Here is a 22,046-nt window from a genome sequence, read left to right on the forward strand (position 1 = left end):
GCTTCAATTCCCTATTGATTGGACTCATGTCGTTGGACTCAGTTTTGCTTCTCTTTGCCATATACGATTGGTCTTTGTTGGATGGTTTCGGCCGAAAGGAGCCAGAATGGCATATCTATCTGTTCCCTTACCTCATTCACCCACTTAAGAGCATGACTGGAACAGCTTGCGTTTACATGGTTGTCGCAGTTGCAGCGGAAAGGTGAGCAGATTTCCATCGCTAGAAATAGCTAATCATCTGCATATGTGCCTATATACTCGTACAAGGCCTGGCGCTAGGACTGTCATTGCCGCCTAATTTGTTTTGACAATAGAAGTCATGTCACAATCAAGAAGGGCGAGAATCAATTTTCTCGTGGCCAAATGTCAATCCCAAATTCGAGATTACGTTTCTTAACCGTGCGGAAATGTAATTATGTATGGTAGGCATTATCCCTCTTGTAAATGCAAAGTCAACATAATTCAGTATGTGATGCATGCCTGGGCCTTCTATTTGCTCTTGGATGGCACTTAAAGGGCAAAGACAAAGTTTGCGTGAATAAAAAATGCCGAATCATCCTTGCTGGGTGGGCAAATAGTTGAGCAAATAGGTGGGCCTTTACTAATTGAGGCCTTCCTTTCCGATGTATGTATATTTGCAAGTGTATTGGCGTGCCGATTCTAATAGAACATCACGTAACTTGGCGTATATAGCGATGTACACAATGATCTGCTAATGCCCATAGCGGAAATTCGTATCATTTAGGACAAAAATAGGCACTTTTGAAGGGGGTGAAAACTCACCTTTAGGTCCTAAGAACCATTTCCACGGGATTGGAATTTCCCTCCCGCAGAATGCTGCACCTTCCAAGTTGCCTTGTTCTTTTTACCATGGCAGTGACTGCATTCTAATAAGGGAACACATTTTTATCCGTGGTGTCTGTCCATCCAGAAAAGTCAACAGTTGTCAGCTGTCAGGTTCCTAAAAGTTAGGCAACTTTTTGCGAGTTGCTCGAGCCATAACTTGAAGACAAGGTCATATATATAGTATATGTTTTGGCTTGGAAAGTGGGGGCGAGGCCATGGATCATGTCGTCCGTCGTCCTGTTGCCTCTGAGGTTGTTGAATGCATTTGAGCTGGTGCTAGCTCAGGGTCTACTGATGTGCAAGCTCAGGTCGGGAAACTTTTCCTTGGCCTTCCCAAATGACGTGTAATGCATGTTTCAAGGAAAAGAGTAGGGTACTGCAAAATCCCGGAGAGATCTTAGGTTCCTTTGGAATGGCACCCGTTTTCGAGAAAGAAGCTACTGTTTTTGGTTTGATAAGAGCACTCAAGGAGGGATAAAAAGCGTCTTGATTAATGGTGTGGAAAGCCGCCTAATGAAAAGACTAAAGATTCGCTTTAGATTGGGACCAAGCAATTGGAAAAAAGAGGAATCCAGCTCTATCAGAACATACATTCTTTCCACTTTGGTTTCAAAAACCACTTTTCTCGGCTCTGTAATAAAATATCCCTCGCTTTGGAAATAAATGGATTCTCCCCTTAATTTCTCTCAAACCATTTGCGAAGATGAAGAAAAGGAGATCGAAGTGTTCCAAGATGATGAAGAAGGAGAGGGAGAGAGCGAAAGAGGAACAAGAACTACTTACTACCTTGGCCAAGGTGCCACTTCTGTCTCATATATCTTAAACAGACCGCCATCTCCTTCTCCACTTTAATCTCCACTTTGGCAATTGTTCCATTCTAAAACCAGGGGAAAGCACAAACCCCAAATCCCCCCCCCCTTCCCCCAATAGTAATTGTCCTCGTTCCAAAATATTCGCCTCACCGCCCATCTCGCTTGCGTGTGACTGGGATTATCTGTTATGTTCCAGATATCACGCCATCTGTCATCCACTGAAGTACAAGCCCAGCCCATGTACTTACATCATCATGGTGCTGTTGATCGCGTTCTTGGTGAATGTCTCGAAATTCTTCGAATTCAAATTGGCCACGTCGGAAAAGGAAAACTCCACCGAGCTCGTCTACACCACCACCGAGCTCAATGAGCAGGCCTCCTACGTGGTTTTCAGCAGCTATCACGAGTGTCTCATCGGCGAGGTGCTCCCACTGTTGGCCCTTTGCATCCTCAACTTTCAGATCAGTATAAAGATTTGGAACTCGGGAAAGATGAACCACCGGTGAGTTCAGCCAACTTGGATTCATTTCCAATTCATTCTTGTTCGACATGGAGAAAGGTTGTGTTCACGTCAAAAAAAAGACGTTATGGTCCTTTGAAAACACACTGCACGCTATAGTAGTCTGTACATGTGTGAAAACTTAAACAGAATTGAAGATTGACCGAAGTTTCGAGTTTTGCATTATGAAGTCCGATGGATCGTGTTTTTCTGAAAAATTGAAAGTCTTTCGTCTTTCAAAGTTTCGGTTAGAACACAGATTACAGTGTGCGTTGTCACTTTGTTGTTCCATTTGGAGCCTACAAAAGAGCGGACAGAGACTGTGTGATAAAGGGAATTCTTTCGAAAGGATTAGGTAGAATAACAGAAAGCTACTATGAAGGCTGAAACACAAATCAAATAGCAATCATTTTCCGCACAAAAGGGCTCCTAGACACAGATGTCAAGTATTTTGAAAGCTCTCTCTGTCTGCTAAATAAATTCCTTGCTTCTGAACGGTACTATCATTTAAAACATTTGTATTACAGTTCGTATCTGTTAACACTTTAATGCTCATCATTCATGTAAATAGAGTTCGTAAAACCAGTTAAGAATCCTTCGTATGGCATTGTAGAAGAGAAGGGCTGATGGTCATTTATGAAAATGTTGACTTATTCCTTGTTAATAGCAATGCTGAATTCAATGGGAAAATGGACTTCCCATGTTACTTACCCTTTGACTCGACCAAGCAGAAAGCAATGCGAAACCCGAAATTTGACGGATGTTGGCATTGAGAGGCCAAATATTTGCGACCATATTTGTCGTGACTTCCATGTATTGTATGTAGTGGATGATTTAGGGATGAAAATGTGAAGTACTACTTCTCCCCGACTCATGTAGTGAGGTACAAATTGGAGTGAATAATTGGCCTTTAGTACTTTTGGGGGGCAGAAAACAACGATGAAGAGCAACGTTTGGGAATGCGCTTGGGCAAAATACCAAATTGGGAACACTTTAATAAAAGGATCAAATAGAATTCGACGAATGAACAAGCTAAACGAGCGAGTCTCCTATATGTAAGAGAGGAGAAAAGATATCTGCCGACTATTGAACCCTTTGAATTTGAATCAAAATCGGATGAAGAAGGAAACAGAAATAAATTGGGATTGTTGTTTAGCCATGAATGATATATCGATTGCTTTTGCGCTGAGGAGCACGTCAATATGTCTGAAATTCGAGCGATTCAAGGAATGGAACACAAGTTACGTTAGACAGACCTCGAGGATCCAAAGCCAGATTAAGAGAGCCAAAAGAGAGGCCTCAAATAGCCATCCTTGTCAAGTTGAATTGTTCTGACAAGTTCGATAGTTACCGTGAAAGAAAAAGTGCACCTGGCATCGCTAATTGAAAACTGTCTCGAAAAGTCTCGCCAAGTTTTTATCTGTCAGAACGAAAAAAAGCTGATATTCATGCCAGATATTAAAGATCCGCGTCTCCCCGCCCCTCGTTTCCAGTCATCTCGGTCCCACCAAGTCGGATTTCCACACCGAGGACGAGGTCATTTCTAACTACAACTCGCCCAGCCTTCATTCATCCACCAAGAGGCCGAATGGACGCCAGGTGATACTGGAGACCTCATTTCGTGCCAATGGTGGTCAAAGGGTGGATCTTCATCGCTCTCAGTCAACTTTTCTGACACCCCGCCAATCTCGAACTTGTCGAGGAGCCACTCCAGTCACTTGTAGTCATTCAACAAGACCCTTAGCGGGACTTGAGGACAGTGTCTCGGAACATCAGACCAATGCCAATGGACAAGCAGTTCCGGCTAATTCCAATCCCAATCCCAATCCCATGGCGATCACCGGATCCCACTTGACCTCGATCTCGTTGCACTCGTCGTGTTTGTTTAAAAGGAAATCGATCAAGTCATCCGAGAAGCGATTTCAAAATCGGCGAGAAAAATCCATCGGCATTTTGGTTTGCATCATAACCATCTTCTTCGCCTGTCATCTTTTTCAAGTTGGCATCCAGATCTTTCAAATTTGCCTGCCCGGCCACGGTTTGAAGGACTACTATAAGGAATGTGAGCAACAAAAGCGGTCCCACGTCCCAGCCATCATTTACACCTTGGGTAAGCTCAATAGCAAAACCATTTAACTTTGATGGGATGTACTTAAGACTTTGTATTGCTAAGATTTCGGACAAAATGAGGTCATCTCTTTTTACTAGTCACCTGGCCAAACGTTCCCAGACACTCCTTGTTCGTAAAAATAGCATTTAGATATTCATAAGCCTTTTCTTCATTTGTTCTCTGGATCAGGGTGGAACATGTAGGATCATTTAGATTGATATGATGTGTCTCATCTGAGTTACTCAATCCTGATAGAAATGGCCCATATTTGACGAGGCAACAAATTGTTTGCATTTTGTTCCAATTTTCTCGTCCAAACATAACGAGGTCCCATTAAATGCTTCCCTTTAGGCGTCAATACTTAAGAGAATGGTGACAACATGAAAACATGAACCTTTTCACATCATTGATGTACCTTCTAACCCTTACTTTGATCTTGACGCAGACTTGTTATTCAATATTTATTTTTGGTGCATTGGAGAGCCAGGCATAGGGCTCGCTGATATTCTTTTAGCATATGCCTACTTACAATTTATAATTGAGACACGTTTCCTTTTCCAACCATAACAATATGGAATTTCCCGTCTCTTTTCATTGATGGTTGTAAGTTCCTTTTATTGTTCCATTGCTCCCGGACTCATCAAGAGTATTTGACGACAAAAGAACAGCTTCTGAAATGGTTGGGTGTTCTAAAATCAGGTACCGTGAAGGTTATCTAACAACAAACCCAAAGAATACCAAAACACACCTCAAAGGCCGTCTCGAGAACAAAGGCCGGGTTCTTTTTGCAAACAGGAGAGCTTGTTTTCACCATACACCATTTGTACTGAATTGGATGAAGATATACATATGACGTAACCGATAGGTGCAATTCAATTTAAATCGAAATGAATAGATGGAAGCATTGTTTTTTCGTGGATCATCATAAAGTTGCAACGAATTGTTATTGAATTATCAGTCTCTTATTTAATCCCAAATATTTCTACACACAGTTGATCAATAGAGTAAGCATACTTCGATCATTTTTACTATAAATTTATTTTGCCTTCATACCTGTAACAAAAAGACTGTCATTTGGTCATTTCGTTCTGGCCAGATGGGTTCTTCTCGAAAATAATATGTCAACTTTGAAGAGCTCTGATTTGTGACGTTAACTTGCCGGCGAATCCTGTGCCTTGAATATGTCAAATTCATTGGCAAACATCGCGTTTGTCATCCGATAAAGTTTAGAAATATTGGAAAGATTCCCAAGCCATCGCACGCTTTCTTGGTGCGTTTGTGACCAATCAATCTAGACGATTTATTAATAACAAACGAATGTTTGGATTATGGAACAGACGAACACATTTCAAAATTCGAGATACCTCACTGACTCTATTCCTTGTGTACCTTTTAAAGACTAGAAGCATTTGGTCTGATGGGCCAGAATTCAATTAACAAATTAGTCATTGGATTGCCAGCAAATTCCCGAAACTTCTCTATCAAGACATTTGGTCCAAATTCTAAGATTGGTTGTATCGAAAATACACGTCAAATTCCAGCTGTCGGCGGTGCATCAATTTCATATTTTGAGCTGATTCCAAAAAATGATTACTCATTTCAGGCTTCACCAACCGTTTGCTTTTGGTGGTGAATTCATCCGTGAATTTCTTGATCTATTGCATTATGGCCAAGCGATTTCGATCCGCTCTGGTCAAATTGCTTCATTCCATGAGGAAGAGGCTATTCCGTGGAAATTGCGAATTCGTCTGAGACTCTTCTCGACGGCGAATTCTGGGATCGGGTGACACGCGACACGACACAATCAGACTCATCTCGTTGCCCCCACTTGGTCGGTCAAATATCTTCTTGAGAAATACTCTTGATAGATCTCTGCGTTGTCTGGCTTTTACGTCGCCTCTGGAAGATCTATGGTTCAAGTATTCATGAGATATTTAAAAAAAAAACTGTACTTTAGCTCCATGTACACGTCTGAACGATTTCATTTAAAAAACGTGTTCCATGTTCTCACGTGCCTTGCCGCAAGTTCCTTTCTCTCGTCAAGTTACTCGTTTCCCACTGAGGTACTTTCTTTGTCCTGTATATGATATTAGCATTACTCATGTTGGGTCTTTCAAAGGCCTCGCCAGCCTTTACATGGTCTCTTTGAACATGTTTAACTTGATCTTTAACATGGTGTAATAAAATACCTCGTTAAAACATTCTTCCTGCTGCTTGTATTACTCGACGGGTTGATGTCGAACAAAAACTGCCGTGAAATGAAACAATATATAATTTGATTCTTTGAATATGCTTTGGTTAAGTTGCTCGTTTGCACTCCACTTCGAAGTAACAAATATTATTTTAGCATCTACTACTAAAAAAAACACCTCATTATTGAAGGTAAGAGATGCAACCCACACAGAAAACGAGTTAATCCTAACTAACGTATGCCTCAAAAATACAATTTCTAATCATAATTCTCTTCGGTTTTGAATGGTGTGTCTGCTATTTTGAGAAGGAAGTTTGAATAAGGGATGAAATTTTTAATTGAAAGTACTTTGGTTGAATAAGCCATGTCTGTCTTGTTCATATCGTACCTACTAGTAACAATGATGGCTTGGTTGGTTATTATCGTTCCCAAACTCATCTCATGAAATGCTCTGAAAATGGAAGAATTGGTATCGAGAATCCGATTGCACTTCAAGTTTGAAGAAGATGGACTTGAAATCTTGTTCTCAAGAATGGTATTCGCCTTTGCATTGCCTTGACAACTGCGCTCCCAATTGGTCATAGAACCGAAAATTCGAAGGACATTTCTAGTTATGAAGCTGGGCGGCAAATCCTAGAACGATGCAGTCAAGTAAAATGGAATGAGTCTTGACAAGGCCGAAGCATAATAACCAACTGTTCATGAAGAAGTGATTGCTATTCAGGGCATGATCCTACTCGAATTTCAGAGGGACATTGTTTGTTCCGAACAGAACGATCATTCACAGAAAGGTTTGACATCCAAAGAACTGGTTTCCACTCATGATTAGACCTCTTCGATTGAACGAATGAAGCAATTCAAACAGCGGGTTTGCAACAACCACGCCCTGTAAAAAAACAACAAGACAATAGAGAGCGCTTTGAAGTTTGTCTTTTATGAATGCATTTCCTTTCGAATCAGTGTGGAGATCTCCATTTCCCAAGGTTTGTTAGTGTAAAGTTTGATACGAAATGACATAGAATATATCACAGATTATCCTCATGTAAGAAAAGCACACGGCGAATGTTAACGTCATTGAGCAGAGGGATTTCAAACCTGTCAAGGGGTACAACTTTTATCGTTTGACCATGCTCATAAGTCAACAACAACGGCATGTTATGGCAACATGGCAACAAAAAAAACAATTTTCTTAATTTTGATACAGAACTAAAAATCATTACAGCACGTCACTAAATTTAAGTGGAATATATTCGGAAATAAATATACTCTTCATGCCATTTTTACGCGTTGGAGAACAATTTTACTTAAAAGTAAAATCTATAAAATGACTGAGAATTTCACCCAAAATACAAAATCGCATTATTAATGAAAGAGTAAAATCAACCATAGCACAGATGAGCGATGAAAAGCTACTTGCATTCAATAATAGCTTTGAATATCTATTTAAAATAGAAATATTTCATAATGTAACGTCCTTTCCTTTTTCATAATTTCTATGGCCGTTAATCGATTCACAAAAAAAGAATGCTGAAAACACCGATTATGAAAATTGCAAGGAGCTGAAATTCAGAATTTATTTTGTGAAACTTACACTAAATGTGAAGTTCCTGTCCCTTGATAACACGTCAATAATTAAGGGCACCTGATGTAAATATATTTGCTTATTTTATGAACTATGTAACCCTCGGTCTTTTCCACAATTGGTCCAAAATAAGTTAAAAATTGACGCTATTGAGAGCTGTAAATGATGAAGCGTTATATCCGACCATGATTTTCTTCATGATTTCGATACGGAGGTGATGTGATAAACTATAATTGCTTTAATACTTTAATGCAACTTCCACACAATTGTCGCTGAAATTATGTCTAGGGATTGCCGGGTCACCTTTCCTTCGCCCCTAGTTGTTAAAACTTGATTTTCATCTGTTACGTAGTTGGTGCTTCCGACGGCGTGAGGTAGCGCAATGCAAGTGTCTTCCAATAAAAGGTTCCGGTGAGGATGAAATAATCCTCTATGTAGAGGTCAGTTAGAAAAGAGAAGAATTACGCCTATGTCCTTCATCGTTAATTGGCTTCAATTGTACAGTAGGTTGTTGCGTAAGCCATGAACTTCTAGAGATGTGGACTGCAAATGGAAGTAATAATTTGTTATGACCTAAACCGTTCACTTTATTCCAAATAAGCACTTGATACGGCTGCAAGATCTTGTCGAATAGATGAATTGGTCAAATTTGAGCCCAAAACTATGCTTAGGGAACTCAGAAAATAAGTCCAAAGGTATGTTGTAAACACAACATAAAATTCGAATTCTGGACCTTCTTTTGATCAACCACATAAGGTTTTGACAGTACAACAGTATATATTTCTAGAAGCTCGTGTGTAAGCTAACCCGTACCTTTGGACACACTTACTAATCTTGGCCTTCAATGTATTTGGAAGTAAGCACGACTAGAACCTGAAAGACTAAAGGATGTCTCCTTCGAAGGGGCAAATAATTCACATTCGGTCAATTAGGAGTGTAATCATTTCCGAAATAAATAAAAATTACAAGTAGTGTTCCCCAAATAGCTGAGCTTTCAAGAAAAGCTTTTCAGCCCTAAAAAAAAAACAATTGTGTCCTTCTTTGAATTGCCCACAGGGCTCGGCCTGGCTTATTCTTTGAGAAATGGAGCCGTATCCAATTCGACGAAAGCACCTGCACCATGGTAGATTTACAACTGTCGTAATGTCACAGGATTTATTGCAAATAACTTCTCCCACACGTGGAAATGAAAATGGCCAAACCAGCTGTCACAAGGGGCCGCCTGTCCTCAAAATGTTGGAAAGACGAATCATCTTGCAACCAATACAGAATTGAGCACTTTTTGAGGCATGTCAGTACAGTGCTGTCAATCTATCTCCGACCTTCTTTATTCCCTTTTTAATACTGTCAAGTTCAAGAGATATGCGGATAAAAACTTCAATGAACGAACCAATGTGCCAACATATTCATTATCTTTTTTTGGTTTGGTTTTCGTGGGCTTTTCTATCCACTACAAGGAATGTAATCCCTAGTACTATTAAAATGAAAGGTCATATTTCGACTCTTCTTTACCTTTTATACTTTAGGTGACGTTTAGTTTACCAAAGAATTTGAGTTGGCAGACCGAGTTAGTCCTTGAATGTAGGACTGATCTGGCATGCTAGTCCAAGTCCGACTTGAAAAAAGGCTACTGGATTAACAATAACAATGCCTACATAATCCTTACGAATATTTGAGGGAAGTAAATTGAACATTGAAGAAGCCCGAGAAAGAAGAGAGGTGGACTTCATTGTTCTAACTGGTTTGGATTCTCGAGGGCTTGAAGGTGCTCGCAAAGTGCTCATTAAGCCTCTACGGTCGCTACTATTGACCCAAAAATCTGGATTATAGATAGATCTGAAACTAATGCCAATCTGGCTCTTAAAATGACCAAACTATTTGCCAATCACTTTAGGCACGCCCTAAGATTAATCAAGTGCTTTCAAAGCACTTCCAAAAAGAGCAACCGTGCGTTAAATGGAATTTTTTCATGGGAATCAATTTTTGATAAGATAAGCATTTTTGTCTACCTTTTCCTTGAATTGGGGAAATGGCTACTGTAGATTAGCAAGCCAATATACCCATTAACCGCAACATCTTCTTTTTTGCAAGTAACACCTTTAACATTACCAAATTTTGTCGCGAGTAAGACATTTTGCCAATGCAAAATCTAGACTTGGTGCTCTGGAAAAATGATCAATGTCAGAAGAAGGACAACCGTTGTGCCCAAAAAATCAAGCCGATGTCATGAGACCATTATCTTCTTCAGATCCAAGTTTAGTATATGAAAAGGCATCTTTTTTCTTGAAACGAATAAAGGAGCAAACTTACGAGAAACAAAGAGCATTACTTTGTTCCCAAAGCAGCATACGTTAATTTTCTTGCATCTATTATGTTTCACAGAAATGAATTTCCATTTGGCAATGGTGAGTCCATTTTTTTGAGGAAAACCGAGTTGCCCATACAACAACTACGGCTTTTCTTTAGGCACTCATTTGGGCAGACAGCAGGCAGACCCCTACTATTAAGAAGGCTCAATTGCCAAAGTTGAATGAACCACGGAAAAATTGTCTGCCGTCGTCATATTCAGTGCGCAATTCAGGGGAACTTCGTAGGCAACCAAACGATGGGCCATTTTTGTTTAAATCATGTTAATTGGTTTAGTTCTGTTGGTTTCACCAAATAGCTTCTCGATCCTACTTTCTGGTGGTCCGCAGTTTTGTGAAATATTCTTGGCTTCCCATTTGTGAGAGTTTTGAAAATGAACTTAATTTCATTTTATATCCTTGCAGTTACTTACATAACGTAATGTAATGATTCGCTTCAACAGGATCTTGTCCATTAGTCCTACAGAATTGCAAAATCAAATCGCTGCCGTTCGAGGCAAAGCAACACAAAGTCCCATATTTTTGCTAATGAACTTTTGGCTTTACTTTTAAACTGAATTGACATTAGCTGCAGACAATGCCCTCCGTGCTCTGTTTCTGAGCGCTTTTTTGGGTCTCTTGTTTCGTAAGAAAGGCATCATCCTGTTCAAAATCGGATCTCGTTTGAGTCCAGGCACATTCTTCAAATGGTTTCGGTATGTCTGTAGCCCATGGCCCAAGATGGGTGTGTTTCTGACTCTCTGCAGTACGTTCAGAGCTATGCTCTATACTTATTCACAACTTCTACCACTGTACTACTACACCAACAACTCCTACTCTACGATCGAGAGGACTACTTCTTGTGGATACTAACTGTTCGTACAGTACAGTACGTATTAGCTCACGCCTCGAAAAACCTTCACGTTCCCAAACCGGGTTCGCTCAGTTCATTTGAGAGAAGATTGCGTAACAAATGAACCAAACCAACGAACCAACGAATGAACGAATGAAACGCTATCTATTTCAACCGGGGGGGTGTCAGGGGTTTGAGGACCAAGTTGACAAAACCAAGGAGGTGGAGGCCGACAACCACGACGACGAGTTGCTTTGATTAGATCAATGAAGTCATTTCAATCCATATTGGAGTTGGGGATGAGGAAGGAGTTGGTGGTGAGCCAAAGCAGATTAATTTCAGGATGCAAGCTCACAATAGCGAATGGGATTGGATGGAGAACGAGTTTCGAATAGCAGACTATGCATTTATGCCTTTTGATCTGAATATACGGGTGGGGGTTTCCTTTATTAATTGCAATTGACGATACAAATATGATGATACATCTGGTAAGAGTTTCGTCAGAAATATATTTCGCACTAATCTTTCACGTCACTGACGGCAGAAACGACCACACTACACGTGTAGGCTAATTTTGGGCAACATGAATAAATTTAGAGTGCTTAGCAATCATGCTTGATCATTTCTAAAAATATATTTAGCAAGATATGCCATGAATAGATTCACTCGGGACGTCGGTCACGTACAACAACGCTTGATCCTTATTTTTATCTAAGGGACGGAAAATCTGTTCGGATGGCAATTCCCCTTGCGATATTGGCTACCCGCTCAAGAGAAATTTGTTAAGTAACTTTGGTTTGGTTTCGTTTCATGATTGATTTATGGGTTTGCCAAATCAACCTCAACCGTTCTACGTGTTCAGAGTGACCTGTGCGCCTTTCCAATCCAACATATTCAAAAGACCGTGAGGTGCGAGCATCCTTCAAGCCAAGTGCTCCGACCAATGTCAGGTTAGAGCTGAGTTGAAGGAAAAATATCGACTGGAGGGCGACCCTGACCGAACAAACGGGTGAGGATGGGGCCAAGTTTTTTGGTTCGGTTTGGTCAAGTTGACTCGGATTTCAACTTTCGGGGCGATCAAGGTGTCTGGTCAGGGAAGCGCCTATAAAAGGGGCAAGGGCAAGAATTTTTGTCGTACTTGAATTCAGTTCGTTCAGCAGTAACACAGAGCTCGATCTTCCACATTATTTCAAAATGAAGACCCTGGTAAGTCATTGGGTGCCTTCAGGAGAAGCCTATCAGAAATTTATTAGCTATAAAATATGTTCTTTATTGATTTCAGTTGGTGTTTACTGCTGCCTTGGTTGGCACCCTTGCTCAAGAGCAAATGATGGTGGCTAAGAAGGAGATGATTGTGGAAAAAGAAATGAAGGAAATGGAGCCCACACCAATTGGATACAAATCCTTGAATTTGCCTTATGGCGCCTGGCCTTTGGCCTACAACCAATTGCCTTTGGCTTACAACAACCTTCCTTATGCTTATAACACCCTTCCCTATGCTTACAACACCCTCCCCATCCAACCCGTGGAGACCAAGTTTGTTCCCGAGGAGTTTGACGTTGAGGTGAAGACCTATGAGCTCGAGAAGGTCGAGACCGGTTGCAAAAACATCTTCGGTTTGGACGTGCCTTGTGCCAAGAAGGAGAAGCGATCTGCTGACGAGGATATGACCGTTGTCGAGGTCGCCCCTGAGGCTGAGACCGCCGAGGTTGAGGCTGAAGCCGAGGCTAAGCCCGCTGTCTACGCTGCCAATACTCTTCCTTTGACCTACAACACCCTGCCTGTGGCCTTCAACACCTACAACACTCTGCCTTTGGCCTACAACAACTTGCCTTTGGCTTACAACACTCTTCCTGTGGCCTACAATACTCTGCCCTTGGCTTACAAGACCCTGGAGCCCAAGACCCAAGAGGTGAAGGTGCCCACCCCTGTTTTCAAGACCGTTGTCGAGAAGATCCCCGTCGGACCTTCATGCCAAAACGAATGGGGTCTCTTGGTTCCTTGCGCCTAAACCATGGCCGTAAAGAACGATGGGTATTAAAAACAAAAAGATTTACAACGAAAATAAAAATCTCAGACAACAGATATATTCTTTCTCACTCATTCTTGACGTCAAAATGAGACATCTTTTATTCCTTTAATATAACTTTTTTGCGCTGAAAGCTATTTTGACACTAGACTTAAGATTACATCCTTAAACTAGATCCATAAAAATAAAGATTCGAATTTGGTGAAGTAGCTTGGCCAGAAAAGGTTCAACCCAACCCTTGGACCCAAAATAAATATAAAATGAAACCATCCCAATTGCATTCCCTTTGCACCATCGTAAGTGAACTTGAAAGAGCAGAAACACGGAAGGTGTTTAATGACAATTTTGTAGCTAAGATTTCCTACTAGAGCTGTGCATCGGATCCGACAGGGCCTCCAAATCCAATGTGCAAAAAATCGCTCAGTCCAGTCTAACTCTGACAAAATCTGCTCAAGTTGGATTTGATTCAATGTTGAATCAAGGCCTCCATTGAGGATGATCAATTGAAAAAGGAGAGTAGGGTGGTCCAGGGGGTCAGGTCGAATCCGAAGGCCTTTTTCTCTTACACAAACTATAAGTCTTTGACTAAGTAGATCATGGCTTTTTGTTGAACAGGCTTCATGACATTTCGGATCTAAGGCAGATTTTTCGATTGGGTAAGAAGCTTCATTTATGATGAGAAGCAAATAGCTTAAAATGAAGGGTCCCTTAGTAACAAATATGATGCCAAGTCAGGTGGTCCCAAGGTCTCCATTTTGAGGCCTCTCCTTTTCATACCATTCATTTTTCCACTTCAAAAGCTTAATATTACGCCGATGATGTTATGCTGATGATACTAAATTCGTTTACGTTAGGAATGGTCAAAGCTCCGGTAGTTTGTCAGCACGTTTACGTAAATCAAATCTACGATCGCAAATAGTTGAACGGAACGAAATTTCCTTCAGTGACCTTGTAGTTGAACATTCCACTCGGAGATAACGGGTGTCATGATTTTGAGCATATTGCTAACTCTGTTCAAGTAGATTTTTCAGCCATTTTCATTGATTGTATTTATTTGAACCTCTTAATCGGTATTCGTAGAGGAGGTATGGCGAGGAATGCTCGAATAATGGGAAGAACACTACACATTTGCAAGGCATGAGTCCCATTAAAATTCATCTCTCGTTTCAATCATTGCGACTTGTGAATCATGTTTGTTGTTTCCGCCGTAGCATACTTCCACCAGGTTCGAAGCAAATTTGACATTGAGAGCTTCATATGATTGTTCGGCATGTAAGGATGTAAGGACACGGCCATCTTCTCCTTTAGATTTATGAATGGGATCAGATAGTCGAGTATTATACGAACTTTTGCATCAGTGTCATTGTAGATGTTCTCCGTGCCTTCATGAAATGTTTCAGACACTTTGTCATGGCAATGATGTTGGCACTTGATTGAGAAAATTGGCGATTGAGAGTGCGTAACGGCTCATAAGTAAAGGACTTTCCTCCACCGACAGGCCGTCATCAATGATGTTGTCTACATAGAAGAGGTGCGCTCTCAAAAGGCCAAAAGTTTCTGGAAGCTTTTGTCCCTCATTTCTTCAAATGCTATCCTTCTAAATCTTTCTCTTTTGAGGTGCAATTTCATAGCCTGGAAATGGGGCGAAGAATGGCTTTACAACTGGAGTTACCAAAGCGGTCAACTTATTCGAACATAATGAGCACAAATCATTCGCAGTCTCACGTCTGATGGAATGTATCTTTCGACAAAAACTCTTGGACGCATCCTTCGTAGAAAGGGCTGGCCTTCGCATTGGTTTTGTCCGTCCGTCTGTGAAGAGCCCATTTCTTCAAAGCATTCAAATAGGTTTATATTGCGTTCAATTGGTTTTAGAAAGTTAGGAATTGACGTTTTTTTGCACTTAATAGCTCGGTGTCCAAAAGTAGTTGGGCCTTCTTATAAAGAAGTTCCAATTTGAACAGGGATGCCATATTCTACGATTTTCTGCACGCCATGGTATTGAATCTTATCTGTTTTTTTCTTTCTCAATTATGGAGTGGACAAGATCAAACTCGAAAAAGTTGGACATTTGCGTTTCTTTTGGCTCATATGTGCGCGAGGTTGCAGTTGAAAAAAAATTGACGGTTGAATCTTGAACCTTGACGTCTTTCAGGAAGTATAAATTCATGCAAAACTTCAATTCTTTAAAAAATCATTTGATGGGAATCAGGAGCAGTTGAGAAATCATTCAAAAAGATAAAAAGGGTCCATATCAATTTTTTTGGTCAATTTGATGGTCACAAGTGTCAAACATGGGCCTTAGATACATCCGGCTAACTGAAAATGGCTATCCAGGAGATGGAAGGGTTGTCTTGGATCATCGCTTGAACATGGTCTCTTAATTGATCGCTATTTTTGTGTTATCAACTGTAATCTTGAGTCCACCCGGGCCCAACTAATGGCTTCCTCAGTCCTTTTTTACTTGTTAAAAAAGACTTTTAAAATATAGGAAATCTCAGAATGATCTATTCTTGTTCTTGAATCCAAATCACAATTGCATACTTCTACTATTTTGGTTAATCAAACTCAGGTTTATCCATCGTTGCACGACATTAAGTGTAGTGTTCTTATTACTTATTGCTATCCTCATGCTAGATTACGACAACTTCTTGGTTTTTTGTTCTTTGAACGCCGAGTTCAATGCCTGATGAAAAAGTTGGGTATTTTCCGATCTGCGCAATAATTGCGCTTACGAAAATCACCACAACCATCACACATAACTTTTGCGTGGAAATCCGCGAGGTGAAATTCTGTGGGAATTTCTGTGGAAAGAAAAAACAAGGCCTCTTTTCGGTTTCGCACAGTTAACTAATGCTGACGATTTCCCAAATCTTGGTAATACTCCAAATATGTGAGATTTTGAGGGTCGGATTAGGAAAAGAAAATTGGAATTGGGAATCCTTAAATCGACTGAGAGACAGAGAACTTTTGGATAAGGGTCTCAGTATCATGTAGGTAAGGTCTGATTTCATCATTGTTCGCTTTTCATGTTGCTCCACCCATTGGATTGGCGCGTTTTAGACAATGCGCTTTAATCGCTCATTTAAGGTAGGACATGATCAAATGTGGGTCCCTTGATCTCTGGTCTGACCGATGGTATCAAACATCTCATGGATGGTTTAAACAAGTCATATTTGGGAGGTCACTCGTACTTCAGGGCTTACGTATTCCTTGTTAAAAGATTAAATTACAATCGAGATCGCTTATACCTTAAAGAAAGTGTTCCCCTATTATCATATATTACACAATGTAGCAGTTTTACTTACTAACATACGTAGAAATTATCTTTCAGCAAGAAAAGCGGCTTTCGAGCTTTTGGTTCTTGCATTTAAGTTGTTTACTGTGTCACTTGATTCCTCCAAAAACCACGGAGAGGTTTGCGTGTTGTTTTGTTCCTTAAAATTTTGCTTTTGGTTCCCTTAAATTGAAAACATAATTCCGTTGTAGGTAATTTCGTTGTAATGAAAAAGATTTAATGACCTCCCGCCAAACAGTGGTGACGCCATCCTACATACTTTTCGCTCTCAAATCTCTGAATTGACTCACAACGTAAAACTCAAGAGTATTTGAATAACTGACTACGCCCATTCTTTAAAAACAAAAGAGATCGTCTCTTCTAGCAATAGCCAACGATGCTTGATTGAGACTGAAAGAAAGTAAACTTCAGTGTAAGTACCTAAACGTGACCAGGGTGCAACTGCACCTGCCAAACAGACCGATGGCGCCGCTGAACAAATGGGTGAAGATTGGGCCAGTTTTTGGATTGGTTCGGTGCTGTCGGCTTAGGTATCAACTTTGGAGATTGCCTGGTAAGAGGATCGCATATAAAAGGGCCGAGGACTCGAACCGTAGTCGTACTTGAATTCAGTTCGTTCAGTAGTAACGCAGAGCTCGATCTTCCACATTATTTCAAAATGAAGACCCTGGTGAGTCTTTTTCAAAGTTCTATAGGGGAGCTCATTAATAGAATTGGAATCCCTAACATATTCATCATCGCATTTTCAGTTGGTGTTTACTGCTGCCTTGGTTGGCACCCTTGCTCAAGAGCAAATGATGGTGGCTGAGAAGGAGATGAGTGTGGAAAAAGAAATGAAGGAAATGGAGCCCACACCAATTGGATACAAATCCTTGAATTTGCCTTATGGCGCCTGGCCTTTGGCTTACAACCAATTGCCTTTGGCCTACAACCAATTGCCTTTGGCTTACAACAACCTTCCTTATGCTTATAACACCCTTCCCTATGCTTACAACACCCTCCCCATCCAACCNCTACACGTGTAGGCTAATTTTGGGCAACATGAATAAATTTAGAGTGCTTAGCAATCATGCTTGATCATTTCTAAAAATATATTTAGCAAGATATGCCATGAATAGATTCACTCGGGACGTCGGTCACGTACAACAACGCTTGATCCTTATTTTTATCTAAGGGACGGAAAATCTGTTCGGATGGCAATTCCCCTTGCGATATTGGCTACCCGCTCAAGAGAAATTTGTTAAGTAACTTTGGTTTGGTTTCGTTTCATGATTGATTTATGGGTTTGCCAAATCAACCTCAACCGTTCTACGTGTTCAGAGTGACCTGTGCGCCTTTCCAATCCAACATATTCAAAAGACCGTGAGGTGCGAGCATCCTTCAAGCCAAGTGCTCCGACCAATGTCAGGTTAGAGCTGAGTTGAAGGAAAAATATCGACTGGAGGGCGACCCTGACCGAACAAACGGGTGAGGATGGGGCCAAGTTTTTTGGTTCGGTTTGGTCAAGTTGACTCGGATTTCAACTTTCGGGGCGATCAAGGTGTCTGGTCAGGGAAGCGCCTATAAAAGGGGCAAGGGCAAGAATTTTTGTCGTACTTGAATTCAGTTCGTTCAGCAGTAACACAGAGCTCGATCTTCCACATTATTTCAAAATGAAGACCCTGGTAAGTCATTGGGTGCCTTCAGGAGAAGCCTATCAGAAATTTATTAGCTATAAAATATGTTCTTTATTGATTTCAGTTGGTGTTTGCTGCTGCTTTGGTTGGCACCCTTGCTCAAGAGCAAATGATGGTGGCTAAGAAGGAGATGATTGTGGAAAAAGAAATGAAGGAAATGGAGCCCACACCAATTGGATACAAATCCTTGAATTTGCCTTATGGCGCCTGGCCTTTGGCCTACAACCAATTGCCTTTGGCTTACAACAACCTTCCTTATGCTTATAACACCCTTCCCTATGCTTACAACACCCTCCCCATCCAACCCGTGGAGACCAAGTTTGTTCCCGAGGAGTTTGACGTTGAGGTGAAGACCTATGAGCTCGAGAAGGTCGAGACCGGTTGCAAAAACATCTTCGGTTTGGACGTGCCTTGTGCCAAGAAGGAGAAGCGATCTGCTGACGAGGATATGACCGTTGTCGAGGTCGCCCCTGAGGCTGAGACCTCCGAGGTTGAGGCTGAAGCCGAGGCTAAGCCCGCTGTCTACGCTGCCAATACTCTTCCTTTGACCTACAACACCCTGCCTGTGGCCTTCAACACCTACAACACTCTGCCTTTGGCCTACAACAACTTGCCTTTGGCTTACAACACTCTTCCTGTGGCCTACAATACTCTGCCCTTGGCTTACAAGACCCTGGAGCCCAAGACCCAAGAGGTGAAGGTGCCCACCCCTGTTTTCAAGACCGTTGTCGAGAAGATCCCCGTCGGACCTTCATGCCAAAACGAATGGGGTCTCTTGGTTCCTTGCGCCTAAACCATGGCCGTAAAGAACGATGGGTATTAAAAACAAAGTGATATAAAACGAAAATAAAAATCTCAGACAACTAATATTCATGGAACGTTTTCTTTAAGATCCGACAGCTTCCAATCGTCTTTGTGGCAAAAACTGTTTTTCTTATTTTGAATTTGAAAAATTGAAAATACATTTTCAAAATTGCATTCTAATGGTGCTAAAGGATCTTAAGTGTTTTGCTAGCGTCTACAAAATGTTCTCTAACGTAGGATCAAATTTACTTTAAAACAATTTACGAGGTTTGCAAATGAACTTTTCCTTCCATGTCTCGCCTAGAAACAAGGGAATTAAACGTCCAAGTTCCTTATATGGGCAAGCCTGTGTTCATTCTCGAAGGTGAGGTTAATCGTCTAATGCAAGGCAGCAATTTTTGCTGCTTTTAACTTGTGACAATGAAGAGCTTCCTCTAAAACATAACTTTCAAGATGCATTGTAATTTTTTTCCCATCAATGATCTTACTAAGAGACAGACGATAATAATCCTGTTTACCGCTTGAATGAACCAATGAACATCTGGGTCGGTGGGAATAATGATCTCAAGCAACTGCGCTAAAACTGAAAAGTCGGTTAAGCCATGGTGATTTACAATCAATTCTGGGAAATATGAAAGTTAATGAACGTATTACGAAATTTAAAAAATAGACATTGCAGCTCTTCAAGGTGGTCTGATGAGGTCTGACGATTTGTAAGGGCTGCTTAACACCAGGATGGAAAAGCGAGATTGAATCCGGTTTGAGGATTCAAGTAGGACTATTGCTAGGGCGAGTCCTGCAGAGAACTCGATTCTTTCATTGTACTCAAGTCGAACAAAAAGACTCGTACACCACAAATAGGATTCAATCTCGGTTTTCCATCCAAGTGTAAAGACGCCCTGCCCTTACTTACTTATTCCGCAAAGGAAGACAAGTTGTATCATAAACATTCTTCCGACCTATATGATTGTGCCCTGAACCTAGAAGAAGACGCCGATTATAATTTGTCCAGTTTAATGTATTCAGTGTGAATACATAAATTCCGTGTACTCAAGATGCTGTGAAGTTCCATGAGTATATCCACTTGAAAGTGGGTAAACCTCCTCAAACATGAGTTTGGATTAATTGATCGTTGATAACTCCCACTAGTGGTTAAGAAGTCCGCAAAAAAGCTTTCTTCCAAATGCAATAGGATAGTTTTGAATGTCATTATATGCTCAAGAATATCTCAACAACCATGAGATCTGACCTACTTTTCAGATGCACGGAGGAAACTGACTTAATAAAACCAATACATTTGGTCGCTCATGCATCGAACATTGTGCTAAGATCTGAGCAATAATCGATAGCTTACTAGTATCTAGAGGAGAGTGACAATATTGCAGTTTTTGGTTTGGGTAGATAGTAGATACAAAAATATTGGGTTGGAAAAGAATCGTTCAAAGCTAATGGAAGTAAATACTCAAATCGAACCAAATGACCCATCTATGCCGGTTAATCTCAGCTTAGGCAAATGATCACAAAAGGTAGGGCTTTCAGGGCCACTTTTGATGCTTTCGGAAAATTATCCTCCAAAGGCAATGGTTTGCTTGATTATGCTGTTCTGAAGGTTTTGATGAAGGACAACTGAAAAAAAAAACTGATTTCAAGTTATGACTGACAAGGACGACTTCACCACTGGACAGGGACGGGGTGGGGAAAAATGAGTGATTCCAACTCCAATCAATCAAATACATTTCTCTTTACATGAGTTGACTCAATCATAGCCTCAAAAAGCAATGTTCAGTTTTGATCTCAATCGAACGTCTGTCAAAATTTATGAGCATTTAAAACTCGGACCAGGGAGAGCGCAAATTGAATGAGCTAGCACCACGTTGGTAAGATCTTACCAACGTGGTGCTAAGCAAGTCATTTTCTGCTGACGTTGTACTGAGTTTCAGGACCTCATTGCTTTTGACGCAGACGTTCGATTGAGGTCAAGCTTTCTGAGCTAATTAAAGTCCAACTTGTGAAAAGGAAAATGCATTCGGTTCATCTGGATAAAAGTCACGTTTCCCCACCCTACCGTCTCTGTCTAGTGATGACGTCGTCCTTGGACTGACCCAGTTTTTCAGCAACGGACGGGTAACAATAGCCTACAATGTTTTGTAAGCCTGAAAAGAGCAATGGAAAAAGTCCATATACGAAAATATCGTGTGAGCACAGCCTCGAGGGCAGAGCCAAAGCCATGGGTATGTTGGAGGTCGGCAAGAGGCCCAGGGGGGTGATTGAGACTTTCCGTGTCCATGCTCGAACCATTCATAGGTGGAGGACTATTGTAAATGCTTGAACTGCGAATCCTTAGAGAACAAACCTGCCCAAGGACAAAAATCTTGGACTCACCGAGTTTCTAAGATCGTGATTGCGAAGTCTTTTAATACGGGAGGCTTGCTAAAACGTTCACTGCTGTCGGTTATCTTGTCTCTCATACATCAGCAGGAATCCACATTTGAAAAAAGTCTTCATGTCCGTCCCTTCAAGCCTTAGAAAGTCCCTAAATTTGCACCCACACAAGTTCCATTGAAGGAGGTGGTGTGAAGACCGTAAAACTTGGAGCATTACCATTGCCCAATGGAATACATGTCATTTTTTCAAAAGAAAGCCGCTTTAAACTCTTCGCTGTCCCAAATCATCAAAATTTTCGGGTTTAGGCCACTAACTTGGGGGATGTTGCCGCCACTCCAAGAATAAAATGAGCTGCCAGGCTAGATCTAACGAAACTGCATATTGCACCCTTTAAAAACACCACAACTTCTCATGACTAAATGGAAGAGATCCTGGGAAAAACTTCTCCATTCATTCAAATACAACCGGACTGTTTTGCGGGTCTTATCACTAACAAACTGTGTCAGCTTAACCACCCTAAGTGGTGTCAAAAGCTTCTCAAGTTCGGCCTTGAGAAGTACAATAGGAAGAAGGGATGTTCAAAGGTAGATTGTCCTTTTTCACCCGTACATGTGCC

General features: G+C 41.0%; 4 protein-coding genes across 4 annotated transcripts in view; 3 read left to right on the forward strand and 1 right to left on the reverse strand.

The window, feature by feature from the left end:
- Positions 1–6: 6 nt before the first annotated feature.
- Positions 7–6,470, forward strand: LOC131879707 (uncharacterized). Its single transcript, XM_059226086.1, has 4 exons — positions 7–202; positions 1,855–2,160; positions 3,651–4,267; positions 5,871–6,470. The coding sequence occupies exons 1-4, from the start codon at positions 27–29 to the stop codon at positions 6,017–6,019; spliced, it is 1,248 nt and encodes a 415-aa protein (XP_059082069.1). The 5' UTR covers positions 7–26; the 3' UTR covers positions 6,020–6,470.
- A 717-nt stretch (positions 6,471–7,187) lies between these two features.
- The window catches only part of LOC131879727 (ankyrin repeat domain-containing protein 39-like), a 19,021-nt gene continuing 4,162 nt past the window's right edge, over positions 7,188–22,046 (reverse strand). The window contains exon 3 of the mRNA XM_059226125.1: positions 7,188–7,344. Within this exon, the coding sequence (XP_059082108.1) occupies positions 7,316–7,344 (29 nt within the window). The 3' untranslated portion in view covers positions 7,188–7,315. The remainder of the gene's footprint in view (positions 7,345–22,046) is intronic.
- LOC131879725 (uncharacterized) lies at positions 12,308–13,323 on the forward strand. Its single transcript, XM_059226123.1, has 2 exons — positions 12,308–12,444; positions 12,521–13,323. The coding sequence occupies exons 1-2, from the start codon at positions 12,433–12,435 to the stop codon at positions 13,247–13,249; spliced, it is 741 nt and encodes a 246-aa protein (XP_059082106.1). The 5' UTR covers positions 12,308–12,432; the 3' UTR covers positions 13,250–13,323.
- On the forward strand, positions 18,072–19,225 carry LOC131879724 (uncharacterized). Its single transcript, XM_059226122.1, has 2 exons — positions 18,072–18,229; positions 18,306–19,225. Exons 1-2 carry the CDS (start codon positions 18,218–18,220, stop codon positions 19,032–19,034), a joined length of 741 nt encoding a protein of 246 aa, XP_059082105.1. The 5' UTR covers positions 18,072–18,217; the 3' UTR covers positions 19,035–19,225.

This window comes from Tigriopus californicus, chromosome 4 (genome assembly GCF_007210705.1).
Source record: "Tigriopus californicus strain San Diego chromosome 4, Tcal_SD_v2.1, whole genome shotgun sequence".
Lineage (NCBI taxonomy): Eukaryota > Metazoa > Arthropoda > Copepoda > Harpacticoida > Harpacticidae > Tigriopus > Tigriopus californicus.

What these genes read in the sequence shown, in the direction of transcription:
- LOC131879707 (XM_059226086.1), top strand. Translation starts at nt 27, where the DNA reads ATGTCGTTGGACTCAGTTTTGCTTCTCTTTGCCATATACGATTGGTCT. An exon ending in GTCGCAGTTGCAGCGGAAAG is followed by an intron (nt 203 to 1,854) that starts GTGAGCAGATTT and finishes GTTATGTTCCAG; the next exon opens with ATATCACGCCATCTGTCATC. An exon ending in AGCCATCATTTACACCTTGG is followed by an intron (nt 4,268 to 5,870) that starts GTAAGCTCAATA and finishes TACTCATTTCAG; the next exon opens with GCTTCACCAACCGTTTGCTT.